Source organism: Chelonia mydas, chromosome 3 (genome assembly GCF_015237465.2).
Source record: "Chelonia mydas isolate rCheMyd1 chromosome 3, rCheMyd1.pri.v2, whole genome shotgun sequence".
In the NCBI taxonomy this organism is placed as follows: Eukaryota; Metazoa; Chordata; order Testudines; family Cheloniidae; genus Chelonia; species Chelonia mydas.
In genome coordinates, this window is record NC_057851.1 from 94409381 (window position 1) to 94422463 (window position 13083).

The window sequence follows — 13083 nt, forward strand, 5'->3', positions numbered from 1 at the left end:
ACATTATGACTATTAAAGTCTCTTCAAATTATCATAGAGTTTTTGACATTACATAATTTTTCTAGTTCCATATTACCTAATTTTACATGGATTATAAAAATTATATATCTGTATATAAATGATTTTGTTCTGCATAAGAATCTTAATAGCATTCTATTCAAAACGTAGTTTCTGCGTATCCATTTTGATGTAGCTAAATCCTCCTCTCCTTTGGTAGCCTCTTGATCCCTCCAGAGTATATCATACCCGCGTAGATTGAATGCAAGTTTACTTATTATCCATCTTTCTTGCATACATATTGCATTAGGCTTTTTTCCCCCAATTTAGAGATGGCTTTCTTAAATTCCGGTCTATGCACTATTAAACCATGCACATTCCAGCTAAGGATCATTAAGATCATGTTATTTAAGCTATCTTATTGCCTTCAGTCAAAATCCTGTTAATGCAGTCTACTGAGAGGTTGTCTCTCTTTACATATTTTTCTGCTGCATTTGCTGTGATTTCAAACCTTTGAGGTTTTTTCTCCATCTGCAAGGTGCAATTAATTACTTCTATAATGAACACTATAAACTTCTCTTTACTTACAAGCAATACATCATCTCCCATTCCTCTCATATTCTCCTCCCTGGTCAGAGATGTGTTCTGCTGCCCCGAACATCTGTTTTACTTACTTGCAAATGCATCCAATGAAGTGAGCTGTAGCTCACAAAAGCTTATGCTCAAATAAATTGGTTAGTCTCTAAGGTGCCACTAGTCCTCCTTTTTTTTTTGCAAATACAGACTAACACGGCTGCTACTCTGAAACCTTTGCTTACTTGCGCATTTTTTTCTATTTTCTGCAGTGTGTATCTTTTGATTGCCTCTGCATGAGATACTTTGTGAATAGGTTTCATTTTTTGTAATTCCCTGGCTTGTTCTGCTACTGCACATCCTTTATTGCTGCACTGGGTTTTCCCTCGCAAGTGCTGCATTTCGGTTCTGTTCCTTCTACACACTTGTCATGGGAGTTATTTCCTCCACATTTGCTGCACCACGTTGTTCCCTTACAAATGGCTGCCATACATCCAAATCTTTGACAATTAAAGCACCTCACCAGAGGTGCGGGGACTGGGAATATATGGTTTAACGCAGAAAGATCGATAATCCATTTGGATCCTATTGGGAAGCATCCTACCTTTAAGTGTTATATGTACAGTCGTAGATGGCCTTTCCCTCCCCTCCCCTTACTAAGTAGCCATTTAACAAACAATGCTTTATCTGCACCTATACTCTTTTAGATATTATCCTCAGATTTCATACATAACCCCTCTTACTTCAATCAGGAATTTAGGCCATTGAGAAGTAACTTTCATTTTCCCTAAGGTTGCAGTTTTTAGAAGTTTTTCAGCTTGCTCTTTATGCCTACACTCTATCAATAGATCGCCACCCAGCAATTCTTTTAGCTCTTTGAATGACACCAACACTTCACTTCATCCATTCTGCCATTCTCAGGGGGTTAACTTCCCCTGTTTTCACATCTTCTGTCTCTGATCTGACAATTACAACATGCTGACTTTTACCCTGTTTTTTTCTTTAATTTCTATGAATTCCTTATTCTTCAAATCCTGGTATATCTAATTTTTTTTTAATTTTTCCTGATCCGAGACCATCCCTCATCCCTTGCTTTTTCTCCTTCATAATCCAAGACAATTTTCTCTTTTTCCCCACTGACCCCCATTGTCAGGTTCAATGTTCAGCCTCATTTCAGCTGGGGGCCAGCTGCAGTCCTCCACCCTGCCTCCTCCTCAACTGCCTGCCAGCCAGCTTTCTCTCTCCAGCCATCCTCAGCCACCGCCTCCTCTCTCCACTAGCTGCCCCAGCCAGGCCCCTTCTCCTTTGGTTCTGTGGCATGGCAAGCTCACTTCCTGAGTCTATGACTGCTATCCACTGGATTTTATAAACAGATTATGAAAAAGTCTGTCATCTTTCCCAGGACGATTAAAAATTGGAGAATAGCTTTTTTAATTGGGCCCTATTTTCCTTGCATTCTGTACTGGTGTTGCAAAGAAAATTTTATTACTCCAAGGTTTCTGAGTTTTCCGTATAAATATCTCCTTTTACTGGTACAGTCTTTACAGGTCCATGGGAGATGATCTATTTTTTCTCAGACCTTACGTATTTTACCTAGTCCATCCTTAAGTTTGCTAGAAATAGATTACTATTTAATCCACAATGACCTGCTAAAATTCTGAATTGAGCCACTTCACTCTTCCTCTCATGTCCTTGGATTATGTAAACATTTCAACTATTGGCCATACTTCACAGATTCCCACCTTTCCCCCACCTTCATTTCATATGGACACAAGTTCCTGCCATTCCTTCCTTATCTCATTTTTGATTAAGTGTGTAAATTCAATTTGCTCAGTGGGATCTCTAGGTCAACTTGTTCATGCTCAATAGCATTTTTTGCCTCTTTGTTTGCCTACGCATTGCCAGCAATCCCTACATGTGCCTGGATCCATTGCTATTACTAGTCACATCACATTGCACCAATTTGTTTGTTAGCATATTTCATTAAGTATATCATTTCTGTGTAGGGTGACCAGATGTCCTGATTTTATAGGGACAGTCCCGATATTCGGGGCTTTTTTGTTTATATAGGCGCCAATTACCCCCTACCCCAATCCCGAATTTTCACACTTTCTACTGGTCACCCTAGCCATTGTATAGTGCCTGCAATCCTGATAAGGAATCAGACAGGAAGGCAACTGATGGTAGGCCCAACTTAGTGTTAGCTCAGCCATAAAGACAGAGATAAAGTTAGTTAGCCCTATGGCTTTCTTGAGTCCAAATGCAGGCACACAGAAAGCTGTTCCCACTCTACCTGTTGCTTCCCCTTTGGAGCCATCAATATACATTTGACAGTAATGTCCCCACTTATCACAGATATACTGATTTGCTATATCTTGTATTTTTATCATTCTTTTCCCGTTTTTTTATTTTATTATATAATTCCATGTCTATTGCAGAGGGATGGTTTTCCAGTGATAGAGTATTTCCTATAGCTATAGATTTTGGCCTCTTTTAAGCCTCTCTTTTCACTGGACTAGATGACCTCTCGAGGTCCCTTCCATCCCTATATTTCTGTGATTCTATGATTCCACCCCAGTCAGGGAGCAGCAGGCCGGTGCAGTTAGAGCCTCCTCCATTTCCCTCTAGTCAGGAAACAAGGGTAAAGGGGCAATCAAAGCTGAATTCCCAGCTAGGGGCTATCAGCCCAACCAGAGCATGACCAGCTGATGGTCACCGACCCAAAGACAGACTTTCATCCAGATCAGGAAAAAGAGCAACCAGGGGCAGAGCCTCCAGCAGGTGCCAGAGTTAGCTGAACATCAGCTGGGGAGATGCCAGAGCCAGCTAGGACCAAGGCAATTTCTAGGATCCTAAAGTTCATTCTATGCATCACCCTTCTTGGGTTTATGTTCTGCTCATTTGGAGGTTTGTAGTCATTTATGCAAATGAGGAAATGCACAATCATAAAATATGCAGATTAGGCCATTTATCATCTGGGCAAATTTCTGAACCTTCAGATTTAGCAGGTATGTTCAGAAGAAAATTGTAGCCTTCCCCCCCCACCCCCCAACTATAATCATCACATGGGCCAAAGCAGGAAAATATCAGCGCAGATCCAGGTATTCTCAAAGGCCTCTTTCTATTCAATATGGAGAGATAATACATTCTGTTTGACTCTAAATCTATTATATTAGAGCTTGAGGGTTTGATCTTATGAATAAGGGATATCTACTTGTTTCACCTTTCCAGTAAAAGAGAATTTACAAATCTGTATAGATCTAACATTTTGACTATAATTTATTATTTATTTATTGCAAACTTTCATAAAAATGTCATTTGCTTAAATGTGTTTCTGTATCCAAGTATTTGAAGTCTACGGTTGCAGTCACTCACAAATGTAGAAGTGAACCATAATGTATCTCCGTTATTCTAACTGCCTCATCCTAGCTGCGGTAAAACAACATCTCTTGCACAATACTAATCCAGAGTCAGATACCAGCTCATTGTTCTCAGACACATACACACTGGTACCAGTGGGCAGTCTGCCTCCTTCTGATTGGTGGTTCAGTTGCCTATGAAATAGACCTCGGGAAGAGTTCATAGAATCACAGAATATCAGGGTTGTTATCTGGATTGGAAGGGACCTCAGGAGGTCATCTAGTCGGACCTCAGGAGGTCATCTAGTCCAACCCCCTGCTCAAAGCAGGACCAATCCCCAACTAAATCATCCCAGCCAGGGCTTTGTCAAGCCTGACCTTAAAAACCACAAAGGAAGGAGATTCCACCACCTCCCTAGGTAACCCATTCCAGTGCTTCAACACCCTCCTAGTGAAAAAGTTTTTCCTAATATCCAACCTAAACCTTCCCCACTGCAACCTGAGACCATTACTCCTCATTCTGTCATCTGCTACCACTGAGAACAGTCTAGATCCATCCTTGTTGGAACCCCCTTTCAGGTAGTTGAAAGCAGCTATCAAATCCCCTCTCATTCTTCTCTTCCGCAGACTAAACAATCCCAGTTCCCTCAGCCTCTCCTCATAAGTCATGTGTTCCAGTCCCCTAATCATTTTTGTTGCCCTCCGCTGGATGCTTTCAAATTTTTCCACATCCTTCTTGTAGTGTGGGGCCCAAAACTGGACACAGTATTCCAGATGAGACCTCACCAATGTTGAATAGAGGGGAACGATCACGTCCCTCCATCTGCTGGCAATGCCCCTACTTATACCTCCCAAAATGATGTTAGCCTTCTTGGCAACAAGGGCACACTGTTGACTCATATCCGGCTTCTCATCCACTGTAACCCCTAGGTCCTTTTCTGCAGAACTGCTGCCTAGTCATTCGGTCCCTAGTCTGTAGCCGTGCATGGGATTCTTCCATCCTAAGTGCAAGACTCTGCACTTGTCCTCGTTGAACCTCATCAGAGTTCTTGGGTTCCCATCCAGTACTTCAGACTGCAACATCACACAGGCCTCAGGCCTCCCTACTAATTCTGGAACCCTGTATGTCCCCACTAGCTGGCAGCATGGCTTAAGGGATCCTTGCTATTAGGAATTCCCTGCAGCCAGCAGCTGGCTGTGACTCAACCTACACCCCTTACCCACACCTCCCCAAAAAAGGGTCAGTGAAGGGGCTTCACCAGCTTGGAGGGACGACGGAAGAAATCAGCACATCCTCTTAATTTAACACTTGTATCTGAAGGATTCCACAGGACTGGTATCAGAACAATTCCCCCCCATCCACTTCTCTCCAGGCCTGCTTGCTCCTTCTGCATAGACCCTCAGGCCCATGGAAAATGATCTGTCCTAGGAACAGAGGCAGAAAATGCTGCCACAGAGGTGAATAACATTCAGCAAATGGGGGGAGAGGCGCAAAGATGTTCCCCTCCAAACGTGGATGCAAAGGGCAAAATATGGCCCTTATTTTTTAAAAAATGTAAACACATCAATTCCTGTTTGTGTTCCAAGCAGATCATTGTCACCAAGATGTAGCTAGTCACATTCTGGAGACTCAGCTGCATTAATAATTAATGTAAAATTAGTCTTTTTTTCCTTTTGGTGGATTTGTATTTGAACAGGAAAGCAAGAGGGGAATGGGAGCTCTAACTAGAGAGACACATATAGTCTGAGCAGGCCCTGTACTTGTTTCCCCGCTGAGACCTCATCAAGTCACCTTTCTGTATATTGCTTTTTCAACATATAGGAGAAAACCAATGACAAGCACAATTGTTATGGGTTAACTGCTACTAAAAATACTCCAGTACTTGTCCATCTATAATGGGCACTTTTGTATGTGCTCTTTGCCTTGGTGAAATATTGAAACTTCAGTAGCTTTATGAAAATCAATACTTTCCATTCAAAAATCTATTTGCTGTTTGGATACAATGCAAAATATTCAGAACAAAAATATCTCTGTAGAATGTCTATGTGAAAATTTCAAATACAAATTCTGTGATCTCTATCTGAACAAAATTCTCTCTTAATGTATCGAATCAACATGTATTTCCCATTTTTAAGCATTTAGCTGTAATTGCCCAAATTGTCCCCTCACTTATACACCAGTGCAACAAAGGATTATCCAACCCCAAAGCTCTAGGGCCAGATCTTCAACTGGCCACAGATCAATTTACACCAACGGAAGATTCAGACCTCAATGTTAAGTTCTAGTCAAGATGTATAACAGCTCATTTGTCTATCATGTGGGGTTCACTGCCATCTCAAAGGCTGCATGACAATAAATGAGTTTAACATAAAACATAAGCCAACATAAAATGGAAGCAGATTGTGAAGCATCTCAAACATATGACAAAGGATATATAATAGAAGAAATGTCCTACCTTCACAGCATGCGGTGCATCTGACACACTTTGCTCTGGCATAGTGAGAAGAGGTTTTGATTCCAGTGTTGTTGGCTTTTTGGGAGGTCTGGGTGGTGGGTGTAGGGCTTGGTTTTCAAATCTCCTCACCATGTAATATTGTTCTTCACTGATCTCTTCCACAATAGTCCTAGTTGGGGAGGATACAGTTTCGTCAACAGGTTTGCTGAGCAACTGAACAGACATATTTAGACGATACACAGGAATTTCCCAACTGTCCGCAGGATCACCAGCACTGCTGATTAGCAAGTAGGAGTCTGTGATTTCTTCTTCAAGCTGCAGTCCAGGCATAGCAGCCAAGACATCCTCCTCAATGGAGAGATCCCTCACAGACACTTTGACATTAAAGGGCAAGCGGAACTCTTTGCAAAGCTCTGAAAGCTGGTACTGTCTCTTGTCATGAATCACTTCAACAAAGCCACCTTCCATATACATAGGAAGAAGCACTTTCTTATAGGCCTCACTTAGTATTTGTTCACAGGCCAAAACATCTATCACTTTCTTCCTTCCCTGGTATATGACTTCACCAGTCTGGCACTGTTGAACTAGAAACTGGTCTCCAACGGAAACAGAAAACAATTCTGCATGGGGAGAATCAAAGGCTTTAGTTGCTACAACATGAAGCTGCTCCTTGTCACTTCTTGCTATCTCCAGGTCATAGGCAGTTAGAAACTCCCGAGGTCTTCTCTTGAACTTTCCTTTGTAGCTGGCAGGAATTAAAAAGTGTCTTCTGTGGGAATCACTTCTGATCTCAGATGCAAGGATTCTTTTTGCCTGGTACTTTTTGTGAATGACAATTTCTTTCCCAGGACATAATAAATTATAAGGTTGCTGTCTTCCTGTGGGCCCTTCTATAACCTCAGCAACCATCGGAAATTCTTTGCTTGTCCTTTCAAATACATCTTCCATGGATAATGGCTGAAGGAAAGAGCTAATATCATAACCGTCTGTTACATCTATGACTTCAATGTCTAGATCAGAGAGGATATGAACTATATCCCTTCGAACTGAAAAGAAAAAGGTAAAAGTCAGTTTTTGTTTTCACACTGATGTTGTAATGAAATATACACACTCCAAGAGACAACTTAAAAAAAACCTCTAAGATGTTGTACAACCATTGTGTCCACAATTTTGCCAGTGTAAACCAATTACCAATGCAAATATTATAATTTAAAATGTCTATATCATTTGCAGGAGCAATTAGGCAGTTAGACATCTAATGGAAGAGATAAATGAGATGAGACAATAGATGTACACAAATAACAAAATGTACAGAAAAGCTCAATAAAGTGCCCCAGTTTACCTTCTCTAATAATGCCAACCGAATGGGAATAAATTTAGTACATAATGAACTAACAGAACTCATTGCCACAAGATGTCACTGAGGCCAAAAACTAGCAGGATTAAAAAAGGTGTTGACATTAATATGGATAATGAAAACATCTACAATTACACTAACTATTATAAAGACCAATACTGCTTTTTTAAAAGAAGAGATATAAACCTTCATGTTCCAGGGTAAGTGGTTAGCTTATCCCAGTATTGTCCACTATTTGCACCTTCCGCTGAAGCATCAAGTACTGGCCACTGTCAGAGACAGGATACTGCACTAGATGATCTGATCCCGTACAGCAATTCCTATGTTCTTATCATTGCACTTGCAAAATTGTATGTGCTAGTAATTACAGGTGCAAAATTGAGGACACTATTAAGGGTCGTTTGAAAATTTGGTCCTAGCTATTTTCATCATAAACAAGTTCTCAGGACAGTGTAATTTAAGACAGGAACATTATTTAAAGGCCTCCTTCATTAATTTTTTTATTGTACATACATGCACATGCTGCACAGCAGATCCTACATTTATACTTCATGTGTTATGATATACTAATTCTTCACACATTAAACTCAGTACTTAATGTACATTTTATATAATAAGAATGTATGACAGCTGGTCAGCATCTGTGTATGCACACTCTGCCCTTGTCATATTATCATCTTTAGGAGCCAAACATTTTGACTAGTGTGAAAAAATGTTGCCAAACTAAGAGTAATTAGTGAGAATTAAAACAATAGTCTAATATGACAAATGGATACATTTTCTGTGAGCTGCGGAGGGAGTTACATACATCAATCTAGTCATTATTGGGGGTGCGGGAGGGAAACAGACACATGTATAGCTCCTGTCCACAGCCTCTGAAAATGTAATTAACCACCCTCTTATCACTGCTCTTTTAATTAAGAACCCAAGTTTCCCTTACTTCATTTCAAATCTATAGAGAGCCTCACTGTTTTCTAACGAACAGTGAGGATTGCAGTTCACAAGTAAACAGTTAACCATGTGCAGAGTAACTCATTTCTAAAACGAACATTTAGGAGACATTTAATGTTGAGCGCACTGTGAAAAACATACATGTGAATGCAAATAAAAACAAGTAAGGCACACACTGGGATATGGAGTTGAGAGGCAAGTGCATACTTCACGTTATCTCACAACCATCTGGTAGTTTTTTAGGAAACTAAACTAATTTTTACTTAGGGCTTCGATCCTGCAGTTTGGATCTAAGTGGGCATAGGAATACAGCTATGTGGATTGCAGGATTGGAGCCCAAACCACTGAATCCAGCCACAATTTTGAAAAATGGAGTATTTTAGCATATGAAGATATACATTAAGCCTATTATCTGGATATTGGACTGAATGGAATATCTCCAAACAATCATTTAGCAAATTTTGTGTATTGCACAAACAACTGCTGCCCATCCTTCTTTCCTTGTCCTCTGTTTTAGCCATTTACTTATATCGTTCCCTAGAGAAATATCCATTGCAAAAGGTTTTTTTGCAAAACGTGCTGCTGAATGACATACTAATATGATTCCATTTACATGGAGCTGTATCAGCATGCTTCTGATACAGGCATAAGGCAGAAAAACCTTGCAGGAAATTAGGCACCAATCCTGCAAATACTTACAAGTGTTCTCAACTGTACTGCTATGATTAGTCCCACTCAAAGTAGCAAAGTCAAGTGTGTGCATAAGCACTTGCAGGATCTGGGGCTAACAATGTAATTTTCTTCATGGAAAAGCTGATCAAATCTTGACTGTCCAATATCTTGCAGTGGACAAAACCAATCCTTTTTACCAAAAAAAATTATATACATACGTACATATACACACACAATAATTTTTAAGTCCTTAAAGAAATTATTCACTTATTCTTTCCTGTTTCATGGGCGTTTTAAAAAATAGTCTGTGAATTTTTAAATATTATTTTAATTAGCTCAGGATAGAACTCAAGTTTTGTTCCTAACCCGGTCACTGCATGCACACAAAAATCTCTAGCTCAAGTTATTTGATGCGTTAAACCAGTGGCTCTCAATCTTTCCAGACTTCTGTACCCCTTTCAGGAATCTGATTTGTCTTGTGTACTCCAAGTTTTACCTTATTTAAAAACTACTTGCTTACAAAATCAGACACATATACAAAAGTGTCACAGCACACTGTTACTGAAAAATTGCTTACTTTCTCATTTTGTCTGTATGAATTTCTAGTTTGTACTGACTTCGCTAGTGCTTTTTATGTAGCCTGTTGTAAAACTAGGCAAATATCTAGATGAGCTGATGTACCCCCTGGAAGACCTCTGTGTACCTCCAGGGGTACGTGTACCCCTGGTTGAGGACCACTACTTTAAACTCAAGCTAGCTGGCCCGTCAGGGGAATGAGTTGAACCTCACTTTCTGCTGATGCTGGAGCTAGTACTGTAGTGGGGATGCAGAAGCTCAAGTTACATGTCATCAGCTGCTAATCCTGTCACTCTGTGTAGCTCAAGTGTTGTTTTGCAGTGTAGTCACTCTGCTCTCACCCAAGCTAGGCTAGCTCAGGCAGAGTAATTTAAGTATAATAATTTGAGCTAATTGTTGCAGTGAAGACAAGCCCTACGGTGGCTTCTGTAATATAATAATAATAATTAATAATAATAATAATTAATAATACCTTGTGTTCATATAGCATCATGTGTAAGAGGATCTCCACACACTTCACAAACAATAATTAAGCCTCCTAAAACTGTTGTGACATAGATATTTACCTTTATATCTATTTTACAGATGGCTAAATACAGCCAAAAATTAAATGATTGCCCCATGGTAACACAGTTAGTCAATAAGAGTTTCAGGGAATAGAACCCAGAACTCTTAGTTATCTGCTCCATCTGCTTGAAAAAAAGTTTCCTCTCTAAAGATAATTTAATAGTAGTATCAGGAAAAGTGATAATAGCAGATTGCAATAAAAAGATATGGAGTCAGTATTTGAATTCGAGGATGAGGGAAGATGGAGAAAAATTCTTCCCCTTCTTTCCCTATTTTTAAACTAGCAGCAGTAGCAAATATGGATACGGAATACCCATCTTCTATCTGTCCAAAACAAGCACTGTCTGTAACAGATATTTTGAGCAGTTTGCATTCAGTTTAGAACACGCTGCTAGGCACAGAAGTACAGCTCATTAACTTAGATTTTTACTTACATTTCATCACTCCTTGTACTTCGTAGATTGGTGCTAGAATCAGACAGCCATCAAAATTCTCAGGAAGTGGATTAGAGGAGTCCCATGTATGTAACAGATTGGTAAATTTCACAATCCGGTTTCTACTTTTTGGGATTTTCCATTCAACAATCTCTTTCAGGGTGTAAATATGGTCATCTTCACATTCATAGAACTCTCCTTCTTGTGAGAATGGCAAAGTAAAGGAGTGAGACTGGTTATCTCTTACCACTCCGCAGTTCACAGTCAGTGTCCCGTTGACCTCTTCCACGGAGTTGAACATGATCTGCTCACCTTGTTTGACGGTGAGATTTGCCAGTTTTATGTCTTCATTGCAATAGAAGCAAGGATGGCCCAGTCGCGTTGGCCCAATAGAAACCTTTCTTGTGATTTCTTCAATGCTGAGATATGGAGTTTTATCAGCCACAATCTTACAAAGACCTAAGAACACAAATGTTGTATTATACAAGGGCACTTGGGAAATATGCAAGCATTCACTGTTACATCAACTTTTAGTTCATGAACCCATGAAGCCAATAAAAACTCGAAATCAAAACAAAACAAAATATTTATCATTTAAAGCATGGTTGTATTGTCAGAAAAGTGGCTCTATGAAAATTTGTTAGTCTCTAAGGTGCCACAAGTACTCCTTTTCTTTTTGCGAATACAGACTAACACGGCTGCTACTCTGAAACCTGTCTCTATAAAAACAGAATCATGAAGCTTCAGTACTCATTCTCTGAGGATGACATTCAAACCTGTGCAGAAGGCCAGCCAGCACAAGACCTACGCATCACTTAAGTCCCACTTAAATCTGAATGTTAGAGTTTAAATGGGATTTAAGTGATGCATAGTTCCTGAGTTCACTCTTTGTGCATGTGTAAATTAAATTCTTAACAGCTTTTGAAGCAAATAAGTTCAATATACAGAGGGAAAGATAATTTTTCTAACTGACCACCCTGCAAAATCAACTCGGATGTGAAAATGAAACAGTATCCTTGACACAATACACAAAGAAGTATTTTTCAGTCTAAATTATTTTCATTTCAGATTGAGGAAAACAACAAACAGGAAAGAATAAATATAAAGCCTCAATGGGAGAAAGTGTGAGAGAGAAAACAGTCTCTCATTCTATAATGTTGCATAGCTGAGCTGAAATACAAAATGACGCTACCCCTGCAACACACAGGAGATTCTTCTACATTAAATGGTGCAGCAAACAAAACCGAAAGGAGATGTCATTTAGTGACATAGCTATATAGCCCAAATGTTCTTTCAGGCTTTTGCATTTCCACCTGGAATGAAGCTTATGCAAGTGGACTGTAGCTGAAGTTTTGTTGATGATTCATGACATAGAATAGAATCCTGCTTCATCTACAATAGCTTTGTTGGCTTTGGAGAGTGTGCAGGAGTAAACACTTCCCCTCCCTCCCCCCGTCGGTAAAGTGAGCTGATGTGACTCAGACAAACAAACAACAACATTGAGTAAAAAAATTTTTATAGTGTCACTTTTCTGACCATCACTACACTACAGCCCCATCCCTTCCAGCACGTACACAAGTGCTTAATTTTACACAGTCAATGACTTCAAAGTTAAGCACATGCAGGTTTCCAAGGTAGAGTAGGGTTTAAAATTTTCTTCACAACATTCGATCCAATGACAGTATTCCCTTTCATCTCTGTTTTTTTTTCTTTGCTGATCACTGAAATATTATCACACTCTGTTGCTACTGGTACAATTGGAGTGTAAACCACAGAGGATTATGACAAACTTGATCCATGCTTCTAAGATAGGAAATCAATGTTTTTACCAACATCTTCATGTTAACAAAAGAAACCCTCCCATGATAAAACCAGCAGCAAGTGAAAAAGAGAATTAAAATGCTCAGGCATTACAGTGAGGAGTAAACAAAGAATCTTGTCGACTTTCGGATGAAGTGTTCTCTCTTAGAAGCCAGATTTGTGCCCTTGTGGAACTGGTTGTGGGGTGCCACCTCCAAATCCCATCTGAGGCTCCATGGGAAATGTGAAGTCCAGAGAATAGATCCCAATACATTCATGTCAGCTTAGGAACTTGGCTGCACTTGCCATACTCTATGCCAGCTTGAAGGGTGGACAGCACA

At 39.8% G+C, this 13083-nt stretch overlaps 1 protein-coding gene across 3 annotated transcripts in view; it reads right to left on the minus strand.

Moving 5' to 3' along the window:
- THEMIS (thymocyte selection associated) overlaps nt 1–13083 on the minus strand; it is a 122301-nt gene that overhangs the window by 80781 nt on the left and 28437 nt on the right. For all 3 annotated transcript variants that reach the window (XM_043542879.1, XM_043542878.1, XM_037894755.2), the window contains 2 exons: nt 10943–11401; nt 6386–7431 (listed from right to left, as the gene is read on the minus strand). In XM_043542879.1, coding sequence (XP_043398814.1) covers nt 6386–7431; nt 10943–11401 — 1505 coding nt within the window. The remainder of the gene's footprint in view (nt 1–6385; nt 7432–10942; nt 11402–13083) is intronic.